Source organism: Ixodes scapularis, unplaced genomic scaffold (genome assembly GCF_016920785.2).
Source record: "Ixodes scapularis isolate PalLabHiFi unplaced genomic scaffold, ASM1692078v2 PGA_scaffold2__306_contigs__length_199485367, whole genome shotgun sequence".
NCBI lineage: Eukaryota > Metazoa > Arthropoda > Arachnida > Ixodida > Ixodidae > Ixodes > Ixodes scapularis.
Window position 1 is genome coordinate 150,143,998 of NW_024609857.1, and position 12,755 is coordinate 150,156,752.

Below are 12,755 nucleotides of genomic sequence, written 5' to 3' on the forward strand. Positions count from 1 at the left end.
GGTATTGTTCAATTGCGAAGATAGCCCGGTACTGTTTTGCATATTCACGTTAAAATCTCCCCCCATAATAACAGAAAAATTATTTGCGGACGAAAATTCCAAATAGTCGTCCAAAAAAGACAGAAAATTGCAGAAATTTGCTGATGGTGGGCGATAGACAACAAAAAAAAAAGATTTGATTTTTGCATCGTACACTAAAAATTTTATAATCATCAGTAATCTCGCTAAATGAAAGTAGCCGTTCACACTGAAGGGCTTTAGTAACCATTATCAACCCCCCCCCCCCCCCCCCCCCCCAATCGCTTCGTTCACTTCTGTTCAGAAAAAAGTTATTATAGCCTCGTAAAACAAACATATCCTGTTCGTTTCGACACCAAGTTTCGGAAAACATTATATGTCGAACTTAACTTCACACATTTCAAGAAGAGTGATAATGTCGTCTATCTTGTTTTTTATTGAACGAACATTTAGATGAAACACAGAAATATCTTTCGTATCAAGACAAGTTTTGATATTTGAAGGCAAAATTAATTCGTGGTAGTGCATCAGAAAAAAAAAGAAAAACGCAGGGTACCGGCTTTATAATAGGCTAACAAATCTGGTCAAGATCCTCTTCATGTGTAATTGAGACAATTGGAGTGCCAACCGATTTTTGTGCCATTATCTTGCAGTTTTGAATCCAAACGAAGCGCCATTGGCACTCTCGCTTTTTTGCGTGGGTCATTCCAAGCAGTCGTTTCAATGTAGGGCATGAGTGCTTATTTACAAAGATTGTTGTAGAATCATCGAAACGTAGTTCAGAAGCAGATAACCGCTTTTCTTTTGTTGCTTTAAAAAAAAAAAAAAACTGAATCACGCTTGTTCCTCTGTGCAAACTGTACGATAAGGTTACTGATTGCTCCGTCCCTCGTTGGCACACGGTGGTATACCTCAACGTCCGAGTCGGTAATCTGCTCACCCACCAGGTTGCCTATCTTACTAATTATATGCATGACGTTTTTGCGTCGTTTTCGGAATGCCCTTTATTTCCAAGTTACGGTTTCGGGAGTACTGTTCACACTGGGTGAGCCTCATTTCAACATCTTGGGCACTCTTTTTCATGATATCATATTTTTACTTAAAGCTGCTTGTTTATTATTCCAAGGCTGAATTTTCTTTTAAGACTGTCTTTAATTGTGCCTCAATGTCCTCAAACTCTTTTTTATGAACTAAATATCCCCGTTTATGCTCTTAAGCTCCGAATGAATTTCGCGAAGATCGGACCTAAACTCGCGTTCAAGCCAGTCTCGGAGCACCTTGAGTTTTTTTTTAGATCATCCTCAACTTCGGAAAACATTTTAGCGATCTATTTAGACATGACCAAGAAAAGCTCAGACACAATTTACAGTTTGAAACACACTAAACAAAAAACAAGCAGTTTTTCGCGGTAGTGACGGTGCAAAAAAAAGAAAAAAAAGAGGGTAAGGTCGTAAGCAACAAGAACCAACCTGGAACGGTAGCGAAGATTTCTTAGGACGATGTACAACCAGCCGTCACCACTGCCAAGTGGCGCGAACAGAGTGCTGAACCAGGTCTTTTGTAGCTAGATGTCGCTAGGCCAAGTAGACATCTATGACCAATAGCAGCCGGCACGTGCCGGTTTTGATGACGATGACGCGTTGCAGTTTTTACCGTGCAGTTTTCGCCTGTCGTCGACCGTGATCCGTCGGAAGCTTGAAATCGGGGTTTCCAGCGGCGCTCGGTATCAGCCTCAGTCAACCTGGAACCGTAGCGAAGATTTCTTACGACGATGTAGACCAGCCGTCACCACTACCAAGTGCCTTTTTGTCATTTGACATGTCATTTTTATTCCTAGTATCAATACTGATTTTTAGTCGAGAGAAACACGAAGTATACAAATCTTAAACAATTTTGAAGTCTGCAAAAAAATAGTTTGAATTATATGCCACGCTCCCTGAGACAGTCACTAGAAGGCACTGTTGAATAATATTTATTATCGTACAAATTCTTAGTCACAACGACTAAAAATTTGACCCTTCTTACAAAAGACTCTTGATAAAACAATGAAAATATTTACTCGATAGTAGCCAACCTTGAGCAAAGGGAAGTGCTTCGTAAAACCTGTTGTGTAGAAAAATGAATAGTGCTGCACTTGAGAACAAAGTTCGGAATTCAAATGCTAAAATATACGCTCCCCTACCTTTTAAATCGTTAGGCAAACTGAACATATATATCAGTGCAACTAGGAAAATATACACACGCTATTTATCTAGGGATCTGCAATTGTTGAAAATACTCGTATGCAAACCGAATGTCTGTTACTGTTACTGTACGTTAATTTATTTTCTCACAATATATGTTCGTAATTCTGTAAAACTGTGTGTTGACTTATTTTGTATGATCTGCTGTTGCCGTTATTGTTGGGGAGACAGACGCTTTTTGAAGCAACTAGTAAGTTTCTTTTTCTCTACTTCCCCTCTGCATCTCAGAGAAAAATAATAAAATGGAATTTGAATTTGTAAGGTGTTGGGTTATCTCTTTCTGATGTTGTGAAGTATCAGGTACAGCTTTTATATCGCTCGTATTTCACAAAATTAGAATTACTTACGCGTCGGAGACCCAACCTCGTACTGCACTTCTAAGACGATATTCCAAAGGACAGCCATTTTCATAGTAACTAGCTCGTCCCCCTATAGGCCTCTAAAGTTGCTAATACAGTCAGTGATCAGGCCATTTCAGAGGCGAGATTATGGCCAACGCCATTTTTAAGCCTTGAACACAATGATCATACATCATACAAAAGAGAGCTCTGCATACAGATTCGAAAGCGAGTCACCGCGAGATCCGTGCTTCGAATGCCGCATCGCAATGAGTTCAATGAGAAAACTTGACACGCGGAATTCGAACACGGATATTAAGGTGACCTGCGTTTGCAGGCTGTCGTTTGTATGATGTATGGATGAGCAGTGTGCCCCCGGCTTTGGTGTCCACATGTATGGGGAGTGCTTTGCTCGCTTTGCGAAGCGAAGGACATGCCCGCACTGGGATGTGAAGATCGCACGATGAGCTGTAATTTTGTAAAACTTGCACTAATGTATATTATCTATGTTCATTCTAAACCAAATTAAAAAAAACAAAAAATATTCTGGACTAGCCCGACCAGGGCGGGTGCAGCGGCGGGGGAGGAAGCTTAACCCAGGACGATTCTGACATCCAAGGATTCGGCGCAATGTGCGCAGATTGCACTCGTTCATAGAACAGGCGTGTACTCATAATGTGCAAGAGGTCACACAAATTTATTCCGTGTCTGGCTACAGGCGTTCAAGATGTCGCACCAGAGGGTCTCGGGTACACACCGCTATGCGGACCTAGTGGCATCTGGATGGTTGTGGGCACACATCGAGATAGCCCCACGAAATGGCCGTCCTGTCCTTCAGAAACTCCCCAGAGTAAAGGAATTCTACAGTCGCTGACAACTTAAGAAATTCAGGGCGTTCTGAGTCTCGAGTTTCTTATTATCGCTCCGCAACCAGTAGGGTTGCGGCATTAACCAACAAGGATGCCAAGCGTAAATTTGATATTCCACGCCCTTCGCTTCTTAAGTTGTTAGTGATTATATTCACATCTAGAAGTTACCTGGGAGGGCTAAAGGAGCAAAGGAAAGATACTATAGCATAGTCACGACAAACTCTAACCAATAAAAATCGAAATGTTTACGGGCCGAATTAAAGATAAAAAAAAGAAGAAAACAGCAACAAACGATAAAATTTTATTAAGCCTTCCCTCTGGTCAACATTTCCCACTTGCAAAGATCTTAAGACGGCACAGCATACCTTTCAACATATTTTTTCATGTTCTCGAAAAGGCAATGGAGGCGATACTAGCTCTTGAAAATCGCATTAAGAATTCGAATGAAACAATTTTATTTTTAAAAAATACTCACTTTTCTTAAAGAAATTCGGGCTTTCTTATGTTTCCCTTTACACCCCTCCCTCCTTTCCCCAGATGGCACGAATGGGGTAACAAGGATAACAACAACAATGCGGAGCGCAAGTTCGTCTGCTTCAATTGCAGGGGCTGTGGTGAGGTCAGAAGGCTGAGCTCTGATTGGTTGTGAATGAAGGATAGTGGGTAGACCTCAAGGCATCTTGCTTTGAGGGCTATCCACTATTCTTCGATCAGAGCCAATCAGAGCTCGGCGTCTTTCTGACGTCACCGCAGCTCTTGCGCAAGAAGCAGGCGACTCGATCTCCGCATTAACGCAAATGCGGACTCACTAGAAGAGAAATGGTATGAGAGTGACGAAAGTTTCTAAACGCTAGAGATACGCGTATCCGTGGAACGGGCTACCCTGCGCGTGCGTCACTTTGTGCCCGTAAACGAAAGAGTGAGCGACGGGAACCTGCGCCGCCGAGTACGCGAACACGGGCAGCGAATAAGCCACGGGGCTTTTGTACACGTGAGAATGGTACGCCGTGGCGTATTGCACGGGCACTGCCGACACAACAACCCGAGTTGCATGCGAGGGCTCTTTCAACGCCACCGGAGTTGCAACGGCGACCGGTGTTGAAACCTTCACGGTGGTTGCGACGGGTTTCGGTGGGGGACCGGCCACCGGAGCAACAACCGCCGTAGCAACTGGAGCAGCGAGTGGTGCAGCAACTGCTGCAACGGGACCCTTGACGACAACGGGAGTCGCCGGCCTCGTGATAGAGGCGGCGGCGGGGCTTGAAACCTGCGTTCCGGGCTCGTTGGTTGCCACGGATACCCTGAAACCGTGTTCGTCGGCGACGTAGTGGACGACGCGGACGCGGCCGTCGGCGTCCGTCAGGCCGTAGGAGCCCGTCTTTACGCCCAGGGCGTTGCCCGTCTCGCGTCGGAAGGAGCCGCCCGAAGTGTGAGACTCGTCGTAGCCGAAGTTGTAGTTGCCCACGTGCTGGGAAGGCAGGAAAAAAAAGCGGTAAGACACTTGGACGAGTGAGATCTCATGGGAATAAATATAAGTGGGCTCGTGTGTCACCGAGTGCTTTTCCGCAATAGTTTCTCGGTTCTTTGGGTCTCTTTTTTTTTTCGCGAGCACTCCCGACGATATGCGGAAGCTCTAGGATATGCTAAACGCTGTCGCATAGTTTAGTGTGAGCTTTGCACTTTGCGTAAGGTTTTACGGTCTTGATAAGTAGGCTGATGAATTCGTTTTTTTTTTTTCACAAGCAAGCCGGAGAAAGGTGTACAGTTCGTTGATGTTTTTATTATTTATATTTTCCTTAAATGGTAAAGCTGGTTGGAGACACCCATTCGCTCATTGCCAATCAGGTAGAAGCAATACATCCACAATCGATGGTTCAATGATATTCGCTTCAGCCTTACCTGTTTGCGCCTGTCTCATTATTTTTCTAGCTAGAAGATGAGCTTATAAATTGCAGAAGTTGCTTATTTCACAATGACTACCATTTCCAAACACCGAATAGGCACGCCGCATTTTCCAAAGGGGTGCATGCTAGGCAACTAGCTCGGGCAATTACTTTCCCGCAGGACACAGGAGGACCATTCACGCTCTTTTATGGTATAATTTCAGTGCCTGCTGAAGCGCAGGGCAGCACTTACTGCAAGAAAGGCAAGGTTTCTTTCTTGTTACGATACTGAATTTCAGTGCATACTTCATTTACGAGCCCTAACGTTTCCTGTGTAATCTTATTTTCCGCTTTCCTTCCTCAAATGTCAATTATTGTCTTCCGCATTCTCTGCAAGCTTACTTACTCTTACTTCTTGTTCGACAAAAAGTTCGTATAATGTACGAGCAAATACGGCAGGCACTTAAACAGGAGTATCCCGCTCTCTCCCTCCCTCGTTCCCAACTCGTAAAAAAAAAAAAAAACGAACACGGCGTTTTTGTTGCGCGTCAAGGCTACGGAAGAAGAACCACGAGTATATGATGTAACACTTGTAAATGGTATACACATTTCTTTGCCGCCGTGTGTGTAATCCAGTGCGATGTTTCAGTCAACGCGGTTCTTTACCAAGTGAAATGAACGCTTTTTTTCTCTTGACCCAGTGGGTATAGCAGGCTTTACGAATAAGTGCGTGTGTCGGGATCAGTCTGCAGTTGCGTCAAGCGCCCGCGTCACCACACCAAGAGCATAACTAACAGGTTCTCGGCACATGGACAAGAAGGCGAAGAGGTCTCACGTCCTCGTTCCGGTATTGGCTGCTGGTTCCTGCCTCGAGGACGGCGGGTGCCGCGACTGCGACGGCGGCGGGGGCAGCGTGGAGAAGTCCCGCGTTGACATAGGCCAGCAGGCAGCAAACGATTATCAGGCACTGGGCAGCAGGAGCAATCAAAACATTTTCACGTAACAAAAAAAGAAATAAAATGTCAAACCTTTTTTTTAAGATTTTAAGATTTGCATTTTGACGAAGGTTTTTTTCTTGTCTGCTTGCGTCTGAAGAACCACGATCGGATGGGGCCACACCCAATTAGTTTGTATCACTTTGAAGCAAATAAAATGAGAGAGCATCACCTAAGAATAATTGGCAACCAATCTCTAAGAAAATGATCCCACAATTTATAAAATATTCGGAGAAGCGCAAAACGCCTATAATAATAAATAGGACCGTGAAATATATTGTATCATCTATCGTGCAACAGTTGTTTGACCGAGGTTTTTAAAATGAGCGTTTTTATCATTTCACGGCGTGTGCGAACCTTATCGTTGATTTCTACTTCAATATTTGTCCCACGACTAATATTTACGGACGTTTATTTGTGGTCTGCGAGCAAATTATTCCGTTCGTTTACTTTGCCCTTTCGCTTTGGATTTTGTCGGATTGTTTTCGTTACTATCGTGTAATTATCTTGATTTCTTGAACTTGGGGAGGAGGATGCTCTGTCAGATACCTCGTCTTTGTCCCGTAGTAAACTCACGAAACAAATAAATAAAAAAAATGAGCAGTCCCGTGCTAATTCACAGCACAAGCAGAGCGATAACTGCGATATGTGCACGATGAAGTCGTTTGGCATCGGCATGGCTTTCACGCACCGTGGGGTGCGAGAACTAAAAAAGCGTTCGGAACAAAACCGACATCTTACCATTTTGTCCCGAATCCTCTGCTGTTTGCTTGTTCTGGAGTGCGTCAGAGCGCGTCTTTCGGCAGGAGTTCTTAACATTGACAGTGCAACAACGGCCTTTTGTTCTCGGGTGTTTGTTTGGTTTGTTTTTATCGAGAGAAGCACATGCAGTGGACATCGGGTACTATAAAAAAAAAAAAAAACCTTAAGTATAAACCGGGTTGTTAATGCTGTGCCGTAGCTCGGTGGCAGGTCTTCCAATTCGCACGCAGAGGACCTGGATTCAATTCCCAAGCATGGCGGGCGATCGTTTTCAAGGATTTGGCAACATCGACGACGGACACCCTACGGCCTACTACGCCAATCACAACATCAACAACGACAACAATAACTACAGCTAAACATCAACAACGACATCGTCAACAACTACTGCAATTACAACATCAACAGCTACAACCTCGGCAGCTACAACATCAACAGCTAGGAACATCAACACGACATCGTCAACAACTACAAAAGCTACAACATCAACAGCTACAACCTCGACAGCTACAACATCAACAGCTACGAACATCAGCAACTATAACATCAACAGCTACATCAACAACGACATCGTCAACAACTACAACAGCTACAACATCAACAACGGGTGTCATTTCCAGTGGTGGGACGAGCCGATAACTGCTACCGCTGTAAAAAAAAACATCAGCAAAAACAAAAGCTACGTTGAGCGTGCCTATTTCAGCCAATCCAGGCACATGGAACTCGCCGAATATCGTGCTCCCGTGCTCGTGTAGGGCAAAAAAAAACCAAAAAAAAAACCGCATCTCCTCGTGGTGAATGATGTTGATTGGGGCGAAACTCTGGTGGTGCTTGTCTGCGTAGACCTTGAGCCGCAGCATGCCGAGCCTTTCGTTCGTTCTCATCCATGTCAGAAAGAGAGTGTGTGGTACGGAACGTGGTTATATACGCATTTGAGCATTTGACCGCAGCGTGACATGGATGAAACCGAACGAAAGGCTCGGCATGCTGCGGCTCAGCGTCTACGCAGACCAGCACCACCAGAGCTTCGCCCCAATCAACCTCATTCACCACGTGGAGGTGCGGTTTTTGCCCTAGTAGAAACTTCCAACAAGCGTTTACTACATTTACAGACAACTCTCTTGGCAATCAGAAAGTGAAAAGCGCGCATGTGCAGCCTCGATTGACCCGCGATATAGTCGCAACTGTCGCGAGCATTGATCGCTACATTGCCTTAATTTATAAAACAAAATTGTTGTGCATACAGGGAAATTGAGACGACGTTAAAAAGGCCTTATGTTTTTTTTTTTTCAAGTACCGGCATGACTTTATTGATTGCACGATCTCACGTCAACTTATTCAATTCATGTAGCTTGAATGCCAGTAAGGACCGCCCCCTACTTCTTTTGGTTGCTGGCAATCATTTGGCTAATTGAATGACACGTTTGCAACCTTTGGATGAGTTTACGAGTGTTTGCAGCGTTGACATGTTTTGTTCAGGCCTTACTAAGATTGTACCGCATTTCACTCCCTAGCAGCCAAAGCTCTGCTCATGAGATCGCATGAACAGGTAGCAACGTTCGGAAACGCGGATAACTATACCATTTTCTTGAAACACCCGAAACTGGGTGGATAACTTAGAAGAACCAAAATGTGGAAGGGACAGGAGCAGTCTTATCGATAATTATATTAGAGAGTTTTAGTAGATCGTTCCCATGACTCCGATAACGATATCCCGATACTCCGCCACCGCCTCCCTTGCGCATGCATAGTATCGTTATCGGGGCTATCGGAGGTATCGGAACGATCTACTAAAACTCTCTATTATGATGTGTTCTGCTCGGAAGAACTTCATATTGAAATTACGATTGAGAATAGCAAAACGCAATTTGAACTGACTTTGTTTTCTTAACAGCAAGGAAAAATACAAAAATAATAACAACTCAGCAAGCTAAGATAAAAAAAGTCTTACCTTCATCTTTGGTCAATGTCGGGGTATTGCACGCACACTGTGTAACATACGTGGTTTACGTACGCGGGGCGGTTTCTCACTTCCGCATTTCGCTTATATACGGGTGCCTCTTTTCTCTGCGGCCTCACCCTTTAAACCGGCACTCCTGATTGGTCGGAGCGCGGTCACGTGCTTGGAGCACTTCTATAAGTTATGGAATAATCTGCTTTTCATACTCTCCCCAGTTGACGCGCTTTGATCTTTATTTTACTACGGCACTTTTGCGCTCGTCTAAGTTAACGAGAGGCAAAACGCCAGCCCGGTATGGATAGGGGTGTGATCTGCCCACGGGTTCTCTTTTACTTTTCAAAGAAACCGCACCCGTTCTGTCTGTATTTTGCTTATTTTCGCTGTTAACTGGGAAAGGTAGAGATAGAAAAGTAAATGTTTCGTGCAGACCAAGCTAAATGATGGATCATCTTACTGTGCTCATGCATCCGTGTCATAACTTTTTTTTTTGTCTATCGGTGCTCGATGACGCGTATTGATTCTACGGCACTTTTATTTTAAGCTCGATCATATTTTCCTTTTCTGAGCGCAGTCGGCGTCTTTTGAAATGTCCTCTTTTGGTTTAGGATTTGAAAGATACCGTGTTGACGGTTTCACTTTGAGCTGGGAGGCCTTGAATTACAAAAGCTTTGGAGTATATAGATATTAAGGACGTTACCTTGAGATGTGCATTTTAGCCTGCAGAGACTGGACGTGGGTGTGCGACATTGCGGACTCCATTGGCTATAACTGGGTCTATGGGAAAACCCATATGACCTTCTGCTCTCTTTCGCTAAGATAAAAGTGCATTTTATTTTGGTCGCATTTTGGCTTTTTGAAACTTTACACATTTGGCAGCGATGTACGAAACAACAACAATAGTGTCATTATTTCCATATTTAGCTGCAGTTTCGTAAACAGCTCTTAGGCGGACCCGGATATATTAGGGTATCTTGACTTGAAGAGTCGTTTACCTTTACAAACGTTACAATGTTTGATAAGAAACAGCATTTGCACGTCTTTTAAGACCATTTGATGTCGTACAACGCAAAAAAATGTGTAATTGCATAATATGCTTCTTAGCCAAGATTTTTTTAAAAAAAGTATGATCTAAAATATTTTAGGCGGCCACAAAAGGAGCTTATTTCTCTATAGCTATAGTAAATATTTTTTTCCAGCTTAGACTTAAATTCGCAAAGTCGCACGTTCATAACTGCATAACTGGCAGTTGTTTGAATTAAAAATGCCGTTTTTTTTAATATGAACGTGTTGAATAATTTATTGAGAACCGGCGGCCTTAAGCGCGTGTCCGGTCGAGACGATCTAGACCTCTCAAACCCTATTCGTCTTCTTTCCTTCCTTCTTTGAACGTCATCACATTACGACGTTGCCAACTCGGTGATTGGGCTCCGAGCGTCTACAAAAAGCTGATTGGACACGAGTTTCCACCGAACTCTGACTCAGTACTCGTGCCCAATCACGTTCAGTTGTATGTAATGGCATAGAAAATTGAGGGCACAGACCATGCTCTAGTCCCTGACAGCTTAAAGGGATACTGAACCAAGGAATTTAGTGTCCATAATAAGTGGCGCACGTTCTTTCCACGAGCCAGCAGCCGCCGGTGTGCGCGAGCACACGCAACAAAAATGACGTCACAGACCTCCATTCGCGGTTGAGATGACAGTGAAATGTATGGGCTTCGGACCAAAGGAGAATAAAGACAGGCTTTTCATCTCTACAAGTGAAAGCTAAGTACTTGTTAGACCAATTCATCGCTTACCTTTTACACCAGACACCACTGTGTAGATGAAAAACTTGTCTTTATTCTCCTTTGGTCCGAAGCCCATACATTTCACTGTCATCTCAACCGCGAATGGAGGTCTGTGACGTCATTTTTGTTGCGTGTGCTCGCGCACACCGGCGGCTGCTGGCTCGTGGAAAGAACGTGCGCCACTTATTATGGACACTAAATTCCTTGGTTCAGTATCCCTTTAAGAGACGCCGAGCGTGCAAACAAAGAAAAATAGAACACATTCAGCACACATTTGATTATTGTGAGACAAATATGCATGCGCACTTTTTTCTTCGTCTAAAATATGTTGAGGAAATATTTTCGCATCTTACAAACTTCGTGCGATCTGCACAGCATGCACACTAACGCCTCGATCCCACTTTGAACGGTCCGCAAAAATCGATTTGTCAGCGTATACCACGCTGGGATTTACTACAGAGCTACGGCTAGGTGGTGCACGCTTGAAGTTAAGATATCAACGGATAAACTTACCTCGTTCGAAAAAGAAAAAGAAAAACCTGTTTCGAGCAATCTACGGGCACCATTTCCCCGGGCGACGCAGAGGGTGCTCGTTGACTTGGAGACGCTGCCGAGAGATGGCGTATGCATCGAAGGCGCGCGGGGCGCGGCGATTCGGGTTTCGATAGCAGACGATCTAGCGAAAGTTTTTCCATGTATACGCCATCTGTCGGCAGCGTCTCCAAGTCAACGAACACCGTCTGCCGTAGTTTGCCTGAAACAGGTTTTTCTTTTTTTGAACGAAAGAAGTTTATCCGTTAATATTTTAACTTTATGCGTGCGGAACGTCAAAAGTGGAATTGAAGCGTCAGTGTGCACGCTGTAATTTGTGTTTCGAACACCTGTACCAGATTTTACATACGCCCGTTTTTTATGTAAAAGTTTTTCTAGGCTGGTGAACCTAGCACTCGCAGCTGTGTGGTGATCTGCACAAATTGTACGTAGGCTTTGTCATGGAAAGATTGAGTGTTTCAATCCATTTATGTTCAGTTTCAGAAATTAGCATTCATGATATATACTCGACCACTTGCGCATCACCAAAAAAAACGGTGTCGGGCTTTGAGCTCCGGTTATTGACTGTACTCGATACATGACAGAGTTGGTACAATATTATTTCAGCCGCACCACTTTTGTGCCCCACGGCCGTCCCGGCTAACACCTGCCGACCCGTGTGTTCAACTACTTGTACTACACTCTACGAAATGCCTGCACGTCTATTTACCCGCAAAACACTCAAACAGCCAATCTCTGTGATCTAGGAAATCAGCTCAGCGAATGATGAGGCAGAACATCTGTTTAGACCTAAAAATGAAGTCTGCGCTGTGGAATTTACGCAATGCAAAGCGTCATGCCACAGCGCAGACTCCATTTTTATGTATAAACAGATGTTCCGATTCGTCATTCGCTGAGCTGATTTTTTTAATCGCGGAGATTGGCTCTTCGAGTGTTTTGCGGGTAAGTAGAGGAACAGGCATTCTTTAGAGTGTACGGTGTGGTTGTATATTAGGAGTCGCAATTCATTCCCTCCTTGTTTGACTCCGGCCTTTCATTGACCTATCATTCTTGTTAAGGCTTCGGGCGGAATACTCTGCACTTCGGTGACAGCCCATGGCCACCAAACCTGATGACCCACTTGGTCTCGAATGAGGCCTACATTCAAACTTCGTTCCCTGATTCAAAGTGTGTAAGCAGGACGTACGGAAACAATTGAAAAAAAAAAAAAAAACACGATGAGTACTCATAGGTATTCAACGATGTCTTTGTTTCAGAAGTAATATTATTTATATTGTAGTATATATAATGTAATATCTTTTTTCTGCGGGACATCTATTTCATCTTTGAACGGTAACTGAATAAAA

The 12,755-nt window shown here is 44.0% G+C and overlaps 1 protein-coding gene across 1 annotated transcript; it reads right to left on the reverse strand.

Annotated features, from left to right (window-relative positions):
• Positions 1-3,264: 3,264 nt before the first annotated feature.
• LOC120839905 (adult-specific rigid cuticular protein 15.5) lies at positions 3,265-9,180 on the reverse strand. The gene is made up of 3 exons (XM_040210303.2): positions 9,060-9,180; positions 6,187-6,318; positions 3,265-4,936 (listed from the first exon to the last, which is right to left on the reverse strand). The coding sequence occupies exons 1-3, from the start codon at positions 9,063-9,065 to the stop codon at positions 4,319-4,321; spliced, it is 756 nt and encodes a 251-aa protein (XP_040066237.1). The 5' UTR covers positions 9,066-9,180; the 3' UTR covers positions 3,265-4,318.
• Positions 9,181-12,755: the final 3,575 nt, after the last annotated feature.

What these genes read in the sequence shown, in the direction of transcription:
- LOC120839905 (XM_040210303.2), bottom strand. An exon ending in GCCAATACCGGAACGAGGAC is followed by an intron (nt 4,937 to 6,186) that starts GTGAGACCTCTT and finishes CTGCCTTCCCAG; the next exon opens with CACGTGGGCAACTACAACTT.